The sequence below is a fragment of the Sander vitreus genome, chromosome 20 (assembly GCF_031162955.1).
Source record: "Sander vitreus isolate 19-12246 chromosome 20, sanVit1, whole genome shotgun sequence".
NCBI lineage: Eukaryota > Metazoa > Chordata > Actinopteri > Perciformes > Percidae > Sander > Sander vitreus.
In genome coordinates this window covers 18,181,251-18,198,471 of record NC_135874.1, presented here as the reverse complement: position 1 = coordinate 18,198,471, position 17,221 = coordinate 18,181,251, and the positions used below count along the sequence as shown (strand labels likewise).

General features: G+C 41.6%; 2 protein-coding genes across 3 annotated transcripts; one reads left to right on the top strand and one right to left on the bottom strand.

Annotated features, from left to right (window-relative positions):
* Positions 1-51: 51 nt before the first annotated feature.
* Positions 52-3,494, bottom strand: dorip1 (dopamine receptor interacting protein 1). The gene is made up of 5 exons (XM_078277348.1): positions 3,409-3,494; positions 2,623-3,147; positions 1,631-1,720; positions 1,406-1,540; positions 52-1,250 (listed from the first exon to the last, which is right to left on the bottom strand). The coding sequence occupies exons 1-5, from the start codon at positions 3,492-3,494 to the stop codon at positions 1,067-1,069; spliced, it is 1,020 nt and encodes a 339-aa protein (XP_078133474.1). The 3' UTR covers positions 52-1,066.
* On the top strand, positions 3,444-17,220 carry mthfd1b (methylenetetrahydrofolate dehydrogenase (NADP+ dependent) 1b). 2 transcript variants are annotated; one of them, XM_078277344.1, is made up of 27 exons: positions 3,444-3,542; positions 7,018-7,102; positions 7,394-7,453; positions 7,553-7,606; positions 7,744-7,880; positions 8,062-8,162; positions 8,295-8,431; positions 8,841-8,952; positions 9,074-9,201; positions 10,087-10,184; positions 10,414-10,587; positions 10,676-10,812; positions 10,939-10,985; positions 11,074-11,181; positions 11,278-11,352; positions 11,444-11,546; positions 11,635-11,711; positions 11,930-12,070; positions 12,164-12,232; positions 12,345-12,456; positions 12,684-12,823; positions 13,558-13,599; positions 13,732-13,832; positions 14,388-14,565; positions 14,903-15,010; positions 15,147-15,299; positions 15,690-17,220. In XM_078277344.1, coding segments are annotated over exons 1-27 (2,769 nt in total). In that variant the 5' UTR covers positions 3,444-3,540; the 3' UTR covers positions 15,780-17,220. The 2 variants fall into 2 exon arrangements, with proteins under 2 accessions (XP_078133470.1, XP_078133469.1); XM_078277343.1 differs by lacking the exon at positions 3,444-3,542 and adding an exon at positions 3,961-4,130.
* Position 17,221: the final 1 nt, after the last annotated feature.

Below are 17,221 nucleotides of genomic sequence, written 5' to 3'. Positions count from 1 at the left end.
TGTTTTACACATCCATGCAATGCAAGTGCAACAAAAATAAATCAATACCAGTGTACTCCAAAATATTTGTATTCTGCATAGAAAAACAGCAATTGACAACTGATCATGATCAAGGATTTATACGCGAAAGGATTCACTTTCGTAAACTTTCCTTGGCAGAGGCACTGTGTGATACCAGTTATTCTTGAAGGTTAAAAACTTAAAACAAAAAACACCGTAATTAGACATTACCTGTTGTGACTGCAATGTGTGCTGAGCTAGTGTTAAAGTGCTTCAATTTGTTGGTATGGACCGTAATATTCAAGCTTGTAGTTCAGAAAAGAGACTGCCCTCAACCTTTTATATATCATTTAAGAACTTGGTATTTTTAACATTCATTCACTCATCGTATTAAACGCTTGCCTCCAATTTAAGCATCCTAACAAAAAAGAAGTTAACCTGACAGACGTTGGCGTTGTTTGGTTGTTTCTTATCCGTTCAGACCACATGTGACAATAGAAAAAGCACCAGTTTAATTTAACGAAAGGTCTGATCTGCATGAATGTAAAATTATACTGCCAAAATTGTACACTAGCAATTTGTATGGAAATGTGGTATACAGTCAATGTCATCTATACAAGGCTGATTAAGAGCAAATGCACCCTCAGAGTGTAAATTAACCATGGCGTTTTTAAAATCATATCAATCTCCTTGTATGTCGGGTAACTGTATATGCATACGATGTGTATTACTCACTGCTACTATGCATATCAACCCAGAACTATTATAGTCCATTATATTCTTGGATTCCAAGCATGCCCAAAAAGAAATAATTTCCATTTTGCACAGTAATCTTTCTGCAAGCATTCAGGTGAAATGGAGCATGTGTCATGCAACTATCTTACAGGTAACGGAGAAAGCAACAATTGACAGGAAGAAGAAAAACTAATGATGCGATAAGTAGAGAAACATGACATTACAGTAATGTAACGCCATCCATGGGGACGATGACAAAATAATCGCAGGAAGGCTGGATGAATGAATGAATGCCTGCTCATCTGTGTATCCACTTGTGATAAACATAAGTTCACTTGTCAGAGGCCCGGATGTAGACCAGAGAGGACAGCAGCAGGAGCTCTGGGGGCTTGTGTAACAGGATCAGATTGTCACTCCTCAGACCGTCATAGTGCATCCAGCAGCCGTCTATTTGGAAGGCTGCAGAGTAGTGATGCTCCACCTTGTTGAAGAGTGTGGCACCCTCTAGTAAGTATCTGTGGAGAAAAGAGTTATTATTACCATTTTCTTTATACTGTAGAAGATATTTTCTTTTGGATCTGAGACAAAGAGAGGCAAGATAAGAAGGTGTAGAAGAAAAACCAGTGTCTGGTCCCGTTTACCTAGCCAAAACACACTGGAAGCTCCATACCTGTGTTGGCAAAGAGCCAGATGGTAAGGAACATAGGACAGCTCCTCTGACTTCCACTGCTGCATGTTGAGAATGACAAAGGGTGGGGGTCCATGGCAGAAAACCCTCTGAGAGAACTCCCTTAGACCATCACACCTGTTCAAAAAAAAGATTATCAATTTGTTAAGGAAGTGGAATAAGACTGGACAGAAATAGAAGATGATGTACGCTGTCCCTATGCCTCACCCCAGCTCTGAGCAGAGTAGGAGTTTGGGGCAGAAGAACTCGTCCACGGCCGACTGAATGGGGTCTCTGTGAGGCAGCTCATGAGGAGGGCTGGAGGAAAAATGTCACAGGGAAATCATAAGAAATGAAAATCATGTATACCATCAAACAACACACATTTACTAGCAGTGACCTACTTTGTAAAATGAAAAATATCTCCAAAGACAATTAAGAATCTTAATTGCGTGCATTGACACAAATACATTTTAGGTGGCGATAGCGATGTATGCATGGTCTTTATGTGACCTCAATTAGACAGGTGGAGATTTTTCGAGGTTAGTATGTCAAGGGGTGAAAATAAACCCATTTTATGATGGAGCAGTGCACCAGCTGACCTGACCTATTAAAGTGGTGACAAGGGTGGGACAAAGTCCATTCCTTGGTATGTGTCATTTCTGTGTCTGTAGCTATTGAGGAGGAGAGAGGGGGGGGCAAGGTGGAGAGTGGGGGTGTGGCCTTGACCAACTGCCACTTTGCTCGTTTGAAAGCCATGATGCCTCTCTCTCATGGGTGAGGCCAAATTCTCTGGGCGGGCAAAGCAGAGAAAGGGGAGGTAACCTTGCTCCTTATGATGTCATAAAGGGAAGATTCCAGATCAGCCCATCTGAGCTTTCATTTTCTCAAAGGCAGAACAGGATACCCAGGGCTCTGTTTACACCTATCGCCATTTCTAGCCAGGGCTCTGTTTACACCTATCGCCATTTCTAGCCACTGGGGGACCATAGGCAGGCTGGGGGATATTAATGTTAAAAAAAACTCATAAAGTGAAAATGTCATGCCATGGGACCTTTAACATTTAATACAGAACAGCACTAGATAAAGACAGCTGGTGCAAAACCTGTCCTGACTTTCGAAACAGTCTCTGCTAATGTTCACAGAATGAAACGTTGGGAAAAGTTGGATAGAGTTCACTTTGTAGCATCATGATATCAAACCGCCTGTGCGCAGTATACCTGATGTTGATTGTAGTCTTGATGAACTCCTGGAAGTGGGCCGGGCAGTTCCAGTTGGTGCACAGACTCTCCTGAATAGTGGACATTAGGTTCTCCAGGTTCTCTGTGAAGTTCTCATGCTCGTTACCAAACAGGTCAATCTCTAGTGCTGCCTGGTGGATCTTAGAGCGGTACTGTCTTTTAGACATCCTGTCCCAGATCCACAGCATCTTCACTGTGGTGTAGTCACAGGAGTCCATCAGGGAGAGGAAATACTCGACAAAGTGCTTGCCCAGGAAGACAGCCAGCTCCCTGGGAAAACCCTGGTTGTCCCGCAGAATCACATACAGGATCATAAGGAAGCCATCGATGGTGCAGGTGTTTTTTAGGTTGATTTTGACGTACAAAGGGGTGCATGATATGGCTTTCCGTCCTGCCTTAATGGCGAAGACGCCCCCCCAAGGCAGCACAGGCCTCCAGAAGGAGTGGTCCTCTTCGTCATTGTTGTTGATGGAGGCACGGATTTCTTCAAACAGTGTCTTAGATCTAATGAGACATATATGAGTTAGCAGATGCTTAGAAAGAGGTGGTTGAATGTGTTTGTTGCACTGATGAATATGGACCGGATAATGTTGAGAGACTGCGGCCTTACCACAAACTATGGCTATGCAAATAGGTGTAAGCTAGCTCGCAATAACAAAAGAAGCCACGCAATGACAAGTAATTAACGTCCACTTATCCTCCAGGGAATAGACATAGACCCCAAAGCCCGCTAGTTTAACAAATTAGCAGCTGCTATCAATTTACCTTTCGAAGTGGAGATTGTTCTCAGTGTTTGAAATTAGCGTTTGGAGGTCTTCGGTGTCGCTCAAAACACAGAATCTACTCTCCATTGCTCTCTGTATTTCTTCATGTCTTACGTCGGACTTAAAGCCAGATATGTAAGTATAGTATTTTCTAGCACTTTCTGGTGATTTCCTGAGTGATGCAGCTTGGCAATGATCAAAACAATTCCGATCAAACGTCAAATTGGGCCCATATAATCACTGCTGTAGAGTTTTTGACGAATTACGGTGACGGTGTGTAAATACAGTGCTGTCCTCTGTTGGTTCTTGACGTAATTACACCCTCTGAAAACCCGCCCATTCCCCCATTTCTCGTGGGTGGGTTAGCAGAACTGTGAATGCTATTGGTTTAGGGGTTCTACTAACAAGTTTTTAATAGGCTGTCAAAGTTGGCAATAGCCACGCCCTTCTCAATCGTCATGCCCACTGGCGAGGCCACGTTCTACGTTTGACGCTATTCCTGAAAGTTAATGCGCTGATTTTTAACCTTAGTGCTGGATTTGTGAGTAGAGCCTGCGCCACCCCCTTTAGTCTCAACGCTTTTTGACAAACTTTAGTTTTTGGCAGTACTCACCGCACTCCTCTTCTTGTTAGGAACCTCGTGTGCAGGCGACACCATTAGATCACGGACTATCAGTACCAAAATATGTCAGCTCAAATCATAAGCGGGAAAGAGGTTTCAGGGTAAGTATCAGATTTTTCCAGCACGTTTATTGATGCACATAGAGCCTGGAAACATGTGTCTGTGTAACGTTACTGGCTAACTAGTCAGCTAATGTAAATTAGCCATTTGAGTTAACGGTTTTTATACTGTTAATTGTGGATAACGAGCTGAGAAGTCACAGTGGACTCTCCTCAAGTGGCATGGGGTATTTGTCTCCTGACAGTTATATCTAAATGTGTCCACACTGAATGCACTGTCTTGTGACTGTCGCATTTATAATATAGTGGTTAGCTAGATCATTGAACATTTTGGAATGAATAGTTGCAAATCCTGCAGCATTATGTAAGAAGCTGTGGGGGTGGGATATGATCTTTGCCCTGTTGGTCCAGTGACTTCAAGTGATGAGGCTAACACACACCACTTATGAAACTTAGAAACCCCAAACTAACGTTTTAACAATCGTTACTGTTTTAATATTTGAGTACAATCTGCAAATGAGTTTCTTGTGTTTTTAATAGTTCAGAGTTTGAATTAATCCAAATATTGCTTATACAGAAAGTTTGGGAGAATGTATTTGGCAAAGAGGCAAAACAAACTTTCATTAGTTGCATGTGCTTGTCACAAGACATGGCCGCCTGCACCCTGATAACTGCTCCTCACAGTACTCATTAGTTAAATTAAATCCACAGATCTGCTGTGCCTTCAGTAGGGGGATTTACATTCATTATGCATGAAAGTGGAATATGGCCCTAGTTAATCAGTAAGCAGGAAGACATGCTGAGTATCATCAGATTAGGAGTGTTGTTGTGATGCAATATGTAATAATGATTGGTCTTATAAAGTCTGAATGATTATATTTTTACTGATAGCCCTTTGTTTCTCTGGACACCTTTGTGAATACATATAAAGCATTATCATGCAGGTCATATGTAAAATAATGTACCTGAATAACAGTTTCAACAGTAGGTCTAATGGTATGTATTGTTAGTAGGTCTAACAATATATATGATTTGCACTATATCGACTAAAATGTGTATTGTCATAGTTTTACTTTGCATCCTAGCCCCTAGAAAGGCTAAGGTGTTATTGCCATTGGAATACCTGATGTTTTAAATTGTGCTTAACTTTAAAATAATCCAGTGTTTTAGGTTATTAAGGCTATTGGAGCACACTATGGATATATATATATATATATATATATATATATATATATATATATATACACACATACATACATACATACATACATACATATCTCTATCTCCCCCTGGGTATGTAGAAACTCTGGAACAGCTGCTCTGACACACACACACACACACACACACACACACACACCTACCTACCTACCTACCTACCTTTTGGATGAAGCTTTTGGAATATGAAACAAATTTTGTAAGGTCACCGGTTTAAAACCACTCTGAGGTTACTTGAAAAATAGTTCCAATTGGTGTCACACATCCATAATCAATAGTAATCACGTGTTGTGTTCCATTATCGCTGCTAATGAAGTTCATGTGATTCACAAAAGCACCGTGCTTCAATCGAAATCTGTTTAGTCAGTCAGAGTTTTAAACACGATCGTCAGTGTATCTTTAGTAGGGGTGGGAAAAATAATCGATTCTTAGATGGATCGTGATTGTCTCTAGAAGGATTGGATACTCGATTCTGTGAGTTAATAATAGATTACATTTTATGTATTGATTTTTATTTAAAAGTTACTGTCTCCAGACAAGTACAAATCAGAAAACGGAGTGACTGAAAGAGGATGGGATAATGGACAACAACTTAGAGTTTAGGCAGGAGTGCAGAAAAAAACCACACAAAAATGGCCAAAAGGAAAAAATAAATACATTTTGTATATATACACATGATCTAATAAGACATACATAAAATAATTAGGCAAAACACATATAGGCTGTTCATCTACTTTATCACATTACATCTGACCACCTCATGTTTCATGTTCTAAGAAGCCAATTCTCCACCTTTAAACATGACTGAGCCTCTGACATGGAAGATTACTGTGAGAGAAGGGGACTTTCACAAGCATGTTTAAGGCTTAAGCATGGACTGACTACAAAATAAAAACCTCAGACAAAACATTTCATTAAAACTTGTATGTGACAAATACTGTATATGTCAAAATCTAAGCTTTGTCTAAGAAGTGATTAGCATACTCTGAGTAGCAAACTCAGATTTATGTTTATTTTTAAAAATCACGCATGGAAATGTACAAAATTGTTGCATCGAGATGCATTCATAATCGGTTTAGAATCGAATCGTTGGCTTCGGAATCGAATCGTGAGGTGCCGAGAGATTCCCACCCCTAATCTTTAGTGCTTCTTGAGTAACAGTTGATGAGATCAATAAAGCTTATTTGTTGTGTGATTGATCGTGTGAATAGAAAACAAAAGAGAAGCAGTCAGAGTTAAGCTTTGTTTAGACAGACATGCTAGATCTTAAAATAGATTGAGTGCTATGCTATGCTATGCTTGCTCCAATAACTTTTTGTCACTGCTGTCTGTCTTGTCTTTGATTGGTTGAGTTGACTTTGCCTAATCTACTGTAGTATATGTTGATTGGGGACAGATACACCTCCACTCCATTAAACAAATAAAGATAAAGCAAAGACAAAGACCAAAGATAAGACTTTCTATTGACCTGGCTTTGCATGTACAGTGGTGAGTGATGGCTGGGGATTGGAAAATGGTGACCAATTTCACAATGAGATAGCCACATGTCATGTATTTTGGCATAACATCTGTAACAATTGCAAGGGAGGGGAATGGGTTAGGCATGTGGCTCGTGTACCATATGGTCCTATCCCTTTCCTTTTGTTATAATGGCTGTCACTGCATAGAGATTGGAAATCCAGTTGGGTTTTATTTTGTTGTCTTGTGTTCTCAGGCAGGTGAGGGAGCGTCTGAAGAAGGATGTGGAGCAGATGAAGCTTCAGGACCCAAACTTCAGACCCGGTCTAGTGGTTTTACAGGTAAGTGTAAAATGGGAACTAAATTAGAACGTATTGGGGTAAAAGCACATTTTTGGTTGTTTTGTTTGCTAATTTTGCCATGTGCTTTCTCGTGGCCTTCCCCTGGAGGCAGTCGGCAGGTAAGGACTTTGGTCACGTGCCATTTTGTGCCCCTGCATAGAGTGTATAACTGTGTTCCACTGAAGTCCCCTTCTTGTAGATGGAGACATTTATGGAAGTGCTCTGTCATCAACAGTAGGATGGCCATTCCTTCATATAGGCAGGTGAAGTGATGCTTTGTGTCTTTTGCAGGTTGGAGACCGTGACGATTCAAATCTGTACATCAGCATGAAGTTGAAGGCAGCAGCAGAGGTAAAAAGATAATTTACATTCAGTATGTACACCACACTTCTACTGTATACTGTTTTGCGATCAGCCCTAACTTCCTAATCTCTTCTTCTGTGTAAACAGATCGGAATAAATGCCACACATATGAGACTTCCCAAGACTGCAACGGAGGAGGAGGTGAGAATGGATTTGAAGTATAAGTTCAGACCAGCTTTTACACACACACACACACACACACACACACACACACACACACACGTCAAATAACAAACTGAGAGTACCTCAGAGTGTAAAGGCCGTCTGTCTGTCCGTAGGTTCTTCACTGCATCACAGAGGTGAATGAGAACTCGTCTGTCCATGGCCTCATCGTGCAGCTGCCCTTAGATTCGAACCACAAGATGGACACAGAGAAGGTCACCAACGCCGTGGCCCCAGAGAAGGATGTAGACGGGTAGGTACAGACATAAACTAAAGATCAGGGTTCTTCCTTCTAACGTTTGCTTATTTGTGTTTTCTTTTCTTTCTTTGAGTCTGGTTAAAAGAAGGAAAAAAAAAAAAAAAACCTCTTGGATAATTTAAATTGTTAGACAGCTTGAATTTGCAATTTTCACTGTGTTCTGATGCATTTACAGACTGACCAGTATCAATGCAGGGAAGTTGTCTCGTGGGGACCTGGGCGACTGCTTCATCCCCTGCACACCAAACGGCTGCATGGAGTTGATCAGACAGACTGGTAAAGGCAACATTTAACACCCCAAAACATTCAATGCTAAGTAAAAAAAAAAAAAAATCTGTGCTGTGAAAACATACAACACAAAATTGAATAAGACGAGAATAAATTGATGGATCGACTGCTTCTCTACAGGTGTGTCTGTGGCAGGAAAGAGGGCGGTAGTGATTGGTCGCAGTAAGATTGTGGGCGCACCGATGCACGACCTGCTGCTGTGGAACCACGCCACCATCACCACCTGCCACTCTAGAACTGCTGATCTGCCTGGAGAGGTACAACAGTAACCCCTCCACCCAACCCAGCAATATAGTTTCAGGATCGTACTCCCATCAGCCATTATGTGTCCCCAGACCAATATGAGCAATGTGACCACTGATGTTTTCATTTCATTCATTATACAGGGAAGTTAAAAGTCACATTAAGTTACAATATAAACGGGCCTGACTCAGTTCAAAACTGGTTTCCATGTTGGTGAAACTCTGAAACTGAAAACAATCGGTGATTACACGCAGGGAATTTCAGATATCTGCTGCCATCGCGTGGCATGAACAATAACCACATTTTGAAACTTTCTGTGAAATCATAAAATAAATGTCCACCAAGCCTAGCATCATTTTTACCCATGCTAACCCCCCCTTATTCATGAAACGCTCACTAATGTCCATCGCTGTCTTTGCCCAGGTGGGCAAAGCAGACATCCTGGTTGTCGGCATCGGGAAAGCAGAGATGGTGAAAGGAGAGTGGATCAAGAAGGGAGCAGTGGTCATCGACTGTGGCATCAACCACATTCCAGGTTTGACTCTGCGTTCCTGAGGCTCTTCAGTCTGCTTTAGTCATGGCATTCCGGAGTTTAATTAGTTATTCAGATGTAAAAGTGTGGTATTTACCTCAAAGTTTCTCTCCGTGTCTTTTAGATGAGACTAAAGCAAGTGGGAAGCGGGTGGTGGGTGATGTCCACTACGCCTCAGCCAAGGAGCAGGCCGGCTTCATCACCCCTGTGCCCGGTGGTGTGGGACCCATGACTGTGGCCATGCTGATGGCGGTAAGGCCCATCTGGAGAGTGAAATCCTCAACTAAACTCTATTTTTAGTTCCATCAGTTAAACGCGTTATTAATTAACGGCGTTAACGCAAACCCATTTTAACGGCGTCAATTTTTTTATTGCGAGATTGACGTTCTTTTTGGCATAGCAAACTATTGTAGTTAGTTTTTCACATGCTGTTGCAACAACTAGTAACATATGTTACTACAACACCACACCGGATCTAGCTAGACGGGAAACAAAACAACAGGCACGCCGCACACACTTGTTTGGGCTTGTGAGCCGGCCAAAGAGTAGTAGGCTAACGTTAGGTTTTGAGTGGATGGCGAGCGCGAGACGCCGAAATGGATGCCAATAAGATTCTGAATGGAAAGTTTACTTTGAAGAAGTTGCCAAATGGTTCCATTGACAAGACCAAAGTGATCTGTGTATTTTGTCGTTGTGAACTGAGCTATCATCGCAGCACGTCCAGTCTGAAATACCACTTGATGGCCAAGCACACAGCTGATGCCAATTCTCCGCCCACTCGTCAAAGCCAGGCAACAAAAGCACAAAGCAAGCCGATCCACTTTTCCATGTTGATAAGAGCATTAAAATGAGGACAAAAAGAAATCTAGGGACATTTCGAATAGATAAAAATGTGCGATTAATTGCGAGTTAACTATAACATTAATGCAATTAATTGCGATTAAATATTTTAATCGTTTGACAGCACTACAGTCATTTTCAATGCTAGCATACTTATGTGAAAACACAGTATATAAGGCTAAACATTTACAGTAAACTCTTTTTATCCAGAGGAGGAAATAGCGATGAATTATTTATTTTGCCTCATGTACCCTAGATGTTAAAAGAATGACTGAGCGTGTATGTGTGTGTTTGTAGAACACAGTGTTGAGTGCAAAGCGTTTCCTGGAGAGCCACCAACCAGGGAAGTGGAACATTTCTTACACCAAACTCAACCTCCAGAAGCCCGTGCCAAGGTTTGTCTCCTCATCTTCCCCTTCTCGCAGTCATGTGCTCTGTTAACTTTGTCACTGAAAGATTTGGTCAATTTAATAATCCACACGCAAGAACAGCGGGTTTAATTCTTCGCCTCACGTTAGAGCTCTCTGAATGTGCTCTTTGTCTTTCAGTCCTCAGCTGTTCAGCTGTCCTCCTCTGGTCAGATGAAAAAGTGATTTTGTGTGTTGTCTTTATAATTCCCAACAGCGACATTGTGATTTCTCGCTCCTGCGTGCCCAAGCCTATCGACTGTCTGGCAAGAGAGGTGGGCCTGCTGACAGATGAGGTGGAGCTTTATGGCAAGGCTAAGGCCAAGGTCCAGCTGAGTATCATCAAACGCCTGCAGGCCCAGCCAGACGGCAAATATGTGGTGGTCACCGGGTATGCAGCAGAATTTCAAATTATGAATTGTTAATTTCTGACCCTGCTGATGATTATGTTCCATGCTAATAAAATTTTCTGTCTACAGCATTACACCCACCCCTCTGGGTGAAGGAAAGAGCACCACCACCATCGGCCTGGTCCAGGCCCTGGGAGCCCACTTAAAGCTCAATGTGTTTGCTTGTGTCCGACAGCCTTCTCAGGGACCCACCTTTGGCATCAAAGGTGAGCTTTGGAATAATGTACACTCAGTGAAAGGTTGCGCAGCTTTACAAGCCTTTGAAATGTACATTTATTTCGAGTCCTATACTGCTGTTTGTGTATATCTGTAGTTCTGTCTTCTGTCTGCAGGCGGTGCTGCAGGAGGTGGATATTCTCAAGTCATTCCAATGGAAGAGGTACTACACTGCTGTGTCAAGTTAGAAACTAGGCAGCTAGAAATACTAAGGGAAAATTTGCATTAATTAACGAGTCTGTTCATTTTAGTTCAACCTCCATCTTACCGGCGACATCCACGCCATCACAGCTGCCAACAACTTGGTGGCTGCTGCCATCGATGCTCGCATGTTCCACGAGTCTACACAGTCTGACAAGGTGGGTACTCTATTTTGTCAGTGCTATACAAGAAAATGCACTTTTTGTAAAGAAATGGATTGTGACCGTTATCTTTCTCTCTGTATGCATCATCAGGCTCTGTATAATCGCTTGGTCCCGCTCAATGGAGAACAGAGGAAGTTCTCCCCCATCCAGATCAACAGACTGAAAGTAAGTTATTGTGTCATGGACTCGTAGGTTTTGACTCACATTCCAGAGTATGGTGTACATCTCACACATAACGTCTTCTGTATTTGTTTAGAAACTGGGCATAGAAAAGACAGATCCCTCTACTCTGACCGAAGAAGAGATTACCCGCTTTGCCCGCCTGGACATGGACCCAAGCTCTGTCACCTGGCACAGAGGTATGAAGTCTCTTAATCCACATTGTCCTTAATCTGCCATATTTCTGTTAGCAATTGTGAGTGTATTGGTCATTGCGTGTCAATTTAGTGTTGGATACCAATGATCGGTTCCTGAGGAAGATCACGATCGGACAGTCGCCAACTGAAAAGGGATACACGAGAGAGGTAAAGACATGAGATCCACAAAGTTTCAAATTTCTGTTAGACAGTTTCTTTGGCTCCACCCAGTGGCTGTGTCTAAAATGACGCTGTAGGTAGCAATGCAACACACCCCATTTGAAAGTGAATTTCTGCCTAAATACTGAATGTACCCTCTCCGAGCCCAGTTCGCTGCATTGCTGTTGATGATAAGGTGACATCCATTTTGTCTCTCTGTCCTCCAGGCCCAGTTTGACATCACCGTGGCCAGTGAAATCATGGCGGTGCTCGCCCTCACCACCAGCCTGCAGGACATGCGTCAGCGCCTGGCCAAGATGGTCGTGGCCACCAGCCGCGGCGGACAGCCCATCACCACCGAGGACCTGGTGAGTGGTCTGGACTCTCCTTCATGATGGGATCTTCTCTATAGGTATTGTGGAAGCAAGGCTCCTATAATGAATTATTGTTTTTCTTCATAGGGCGTGAGTGGTGCTCTAACTGTGCTAATGAAAGATGCCATCAAGCCAAACCTGATGCAGACTTTGGAGGTGTGTGAAACATGCATGCTAACTTGTATAGTTGCACTGAAAATAAATTAAACTTAAAAATAGTTGCCTTCAGTTATGGGTTTTGTATCATGTGAGTCATCTGAATGCACAGGGAAACCCTGTGTTTGTCCATGCTGGCCCGTTTGCCAACATCGCCCATGGCAACTCCTCCATTCTGGCTGATAAAATAGCTTTAAAGCTGGTTGGACCCGAGGGCTTTGTAGGTAAGTGGAGCTAAGAAAATGGCTTTATGGAAGCATGTTTTCCTCAATATTCACTTTTTTGGGGCTTGATCTGGTACTATATAGCTAGTAGATTGTTTGCTGTGTTGATGGTACAAGTGATGGTGTAGCAGATGTGATATAATTCAGTGATATTACCCAGTATTTCATACAGTTGTGATTCTGTTACTGTTCTCTTTGTCTCACAACCTCCCAATTGTGCCCAACAGTGACGGAGGCAGGCTTTGGTGCTGACATTGGCATGGAGAAGTTCTTCAACATCAAGTGTCGCTACTCAGGCCTGAGACCCCACGTGGTGGTGCTGGTGGCCACCGTCCGAGCCCTGAAGATGCACGGAGGAGGACCAACAGTGAGTTTGCTTGAGAAAATTACTGATTTTTAATTTGAAATAAAAAAACAAAACCACTTTTGCTTTTACATTTCTATATAATTTTACATGATGGTTGAACAGCATCCACAGTCACAATGAATATTACCTCTGCACACCCTCCCTCAGTGGACGTCACAGAGCAATAACTCATTCAGATTCTCACTTCTTCATTCACACAATTGTTCTCGGGCAGAATTATGGGTTTCTTTGAAACAAATTGCCCCAAAATAACATGAATGCGTGGATGTACGTTGTATGGAAGCCATGTAACATTCTTGGCAGGTAAAATTACTGATTACTTTCATTGAATTGTGGGTGTTTGTTTTTCTCTTCAATATTCATAGCATTTGAAATAAACTGTGATCCATTCAACATCCTCAGATCTTAACTATCAGTCCAAATAATCCACAATTTCTTTTTTTTTAAACCAAAAAAATAGGTATTATGTCATTTAAATTATGTTTATTGACCATGTATTTAAAAAAGCATAGGAAAAAAAGTGACAAAACTGTTTCAAAAAGCATCAAACGTTGGAAAAAGGGCCCAAAAAAGTTAATTTGCAATTTTGAAACAGAGGGACAACAAGTCTACGGGAAGACAACACAAGGGTTAAAAATACTGAAGGAAACACTTCAAATAGTCTCTGCTGTATAAGATTTGGTTGAGGTCATTCTTGTATTTTTAAATTAACCAGCATTTCACTTTTTGTTTAGGTCACTGCTGGGATGCCACTGCCTAAGGAATACATTGAGGAGGTAACGCAAAACAGGAGCCCACCAAAATGTGATCTTTATTTGAAATGAAAGTTTTCTGTCGATGAGCTGTACATTACTATTGGGTATCTCACAAGCTTATTTAAAAGTGTGTTTATGTGAACCCGCTTGTAGAACCTTGAGCTGCTGGAGAAGGGCTGCAGCAACATGAGGAAGCAGATAGAGAATGCACAGCACTTTGGCGTGCCAGTGGTGGTGGCTGTCAATGCTTTCAAGTAAGTGGTGAATGGCGACACAGTCACAGACACAACAACCGATTCAGAGAACTTGTTCTATAACACATTGTGCAGTATTTAGCTGCTGAAGAGCCAGATTTCTTTTCTAAGGAGACCAATAACCGAGAGAAACAGAAATTGAATATTGGACTTTGATTTATCAGGAGGCTTTAGGTGAGGGTGAAATATGTCAGTGTTGTTTTTACAGCTTGTTGTGCTGCCCCGAGGTGGTCAAGTCAATTAATGCATCTTTAAAGCAGGATCAAGAGACTGTAAATCTATTTCTTTTGTTTTCAATTATTTTCTTTACAATTAATGCATTAGGGTTGACAGGCTGGATAGAAGTGTTACCCTTGCTTGAGGCAGAAAGGTCCTCAAGGTCAATGAAGAGATTAAATGATAAATAGTGACACAAATGTGATGTAGTTCAGACATTTTGTCTTGTGCGTTCCTGCATTGTCAAAAGCCTGTCTATTTCCCCGCCTTGTTTTTGGATGGTAGCGTCTGTGTCTGTTTATCTCTAATGCCCTTTTGTTGTTCTGACCTATCCTGCAGGACAGACACAGAGGCTGAGCTTGACCTGGTCTGCAGCATGGCCAAAGCTGTGGGAGCCTTCGACGCCGTGCGCTGCTCCCACTGGGCCGAAGGTGGAGCCGGTGCGGTGGCCCTGGGTCAGGCGGTCCAGAGGGCCTCTGAGGCCCCCAGCAAATTCCAATTCCTCTATGATTTGGAGGTATGGGCCATCACATTTTCTGTTTCTCAAAAATAGTCGAGGTTAAATATGTGAATGAATTTTCCAGAAAAAGTGCATGTTATTATATTAGTTTGGTCTGTAAAGGGAAATAAAGATGTCAGCCATACTGAAGATAAAAAATAATGTTTTCACCCACAAGAAATGCCCTCTTGCACATGTACCAAGTCTCAGTGAAAATACATAAAGAGTTAGAAAATGTATCATGTATTTGGGCCCTAAACTCAATCAAGCACTGACAATGTGCTAATTTTGTCTGGTTGGCATTAGTGGGCCAACACATTGATCATTTTTATTATAATTTATAATTCCTCTCTAGCTCCCTATTGCTGATAAGATTCGAATAATCGCCCAGAAGATCTACGGAGCGGATGATATTGCGCTTCTCCCAGAGGCTCAACACAAGGTGGAGCTGTACACCAAACAGGTCAGCATCTGTAGTCGATTTGTTTTCTTTCCTCTCTCTCATCAGGCCTGTTTGTTGTCCGTGGAAATTATCCTAACTGGGTGGAGAATGCTTGATTAGGCCTTGTTAAAAGATCTAATACCTTTTCTCCCCTCAGGGTTTTAATAATCTGCCAATCTGCATGGCGAAGACTCACCTGTCGCTTTCTCACGAGGCAGACAGGAAGGGTGTGCCCACAGGGTTCATCCTGCCAATCAGAGACATCCGAGCCAGTGTGGGCTCTGGCTTTCTGTTCCCACTGGTCGGAACGGTAAGCTTTCATTAAACAATGCCTTTTTCCTTTTCAATGTTTTGCCGCAGGTTCACGCCTGGGAGGTATTAGGGTGTACGCAACATGGCAGGACTTGTAGCACTCGTGTGTGTGTGTGTTTGTGCGTGTGTGTGTGTGTGTGTGTTGTATGTTTACTACAATACTATTGTTCTCATCTTTTTGTCTCTTTTCCGGTCTCTCTCACTAAATGCATTTTCATCTACCTGTTTTTATGCACACTTTAAATTTGTGCATAACAAACGCTAGAAAGTCGAAATATCAAATATATGAATTGAAATGGCGGCTGACCTAAACATCAGATCTGTGTGTGTGTGTGTGAGTGTGACAGTGTATATCATTAAAACTGCTTTCTCTTGCTGTTCCTCCTAGATGCCCACGATCCCTGGTCTGCCCACCAGGCCTTGTTTCTATGACATTGACCTGGACCCTGATACTGAACAGGTCAACGGGCTCTTCTGAAGCACATAGTAAGGACCTACAGATTCCAACCTCATACTGCATTTGGCAGACACTGAGCCTTAAATGTGATGGACTAATAACTGGAGTGCCATGAGCTTGTCTGCTGGAGCTGTTCTTGTTTGTTGTTTTTCACTCAGACACTGACATCTGTAAATAATTGATTTGCTTTGCCCTGAAGGCTGCAGATGGTTCATTCAAGAAACCTAATTTATCACCGAACAGTTTATCCCCCAGAGATTTTCAGTCCGTGATGTATTTTTTGCAAGAGGGAACTGTCCTATTGACAATTCTTTCAGTTACATTACTCGTTGCACATAAACAAGCCCCGCTTGTATTTCACATCCCATAACCCCCAATGACAATAATAAGCCGAGACTCTCAAGTGGCAGATTTTGACTTTTGTTTAAACTACTTGTGTATATGAGGTGTGCACTACACCAGGGGCATCCCCTCCAGGCCACTGTCTTTAACAATTGTGTCTGTCTTTGAGATGCATACATTTCTTGAGATACATAAAAAAAACTTTTTGTTTTATTTTTGAGTCCTATTTTGTCTGTCCTGTATTCTAATTAATATTACTAACATTGCTGGAGAAAACAGATGTTGTAAATTAGTGGTTTCAACTTTTCTGTCAGAAAAGATCAAATAAAATGTCCTTGATGGAACGCCCACGTATCAACCCTTTTTTTAATTTATATTTCAAACTGTATATTGCTTGTAGAAAATAGAATTTGTTCTCTGCAATCAATATTATTTCAGTTATTCCCTCAGACCACCAGGATTATGAACTCTATTCAGAATATCTGCCTCTGAGCTTGTACAAGTTTTTTTTTTTTTTTAAATATCTGCTTACATACGAGAAATGTACCACTCTTACACATTAAAGTGCTATCAATCTTTGCATCTAACTCCTGACAGGAAAGCGAAACTAACTTTGCGAAGCAAACTCCCCAAAATAAACTACTCCTTAAAACTAGTTGACAAGTGTGTGTGCTAGTTAATGATGATTGTGGATCTTTAATATTCTTTTATTTCGTTTATAGCATATATTTTAAAATGTTCCTATAGTCACTCATGTTTCTGTCATTGAGTAGTGGTGTTTATTGAACGTAATCTTATCAGTAGTATATTCTGTTGTAGCCACATACCAGTGAGTTAATGCTATGTTTCATCATGTTGTTTCAGTATGATATTGGTTTTTAGCAAACTGACATAACAGTGTAATATGCCACATGATGTTGTCATGGCTGAAATATTCATAACAAACCCACATCCTTATATTCCTCTGCAAAACAATGCTCTGTATAGATATCAGCCAGCTGTGCATGTTTACCACCTCTCAAATTATGGAGACAATTTCATATGCATCTGTTTTGGATACATGTGTTGAAGTTAGAGTCTGCCACCAATTTTGATTCATGTTAATAAACAATAGACCAGTC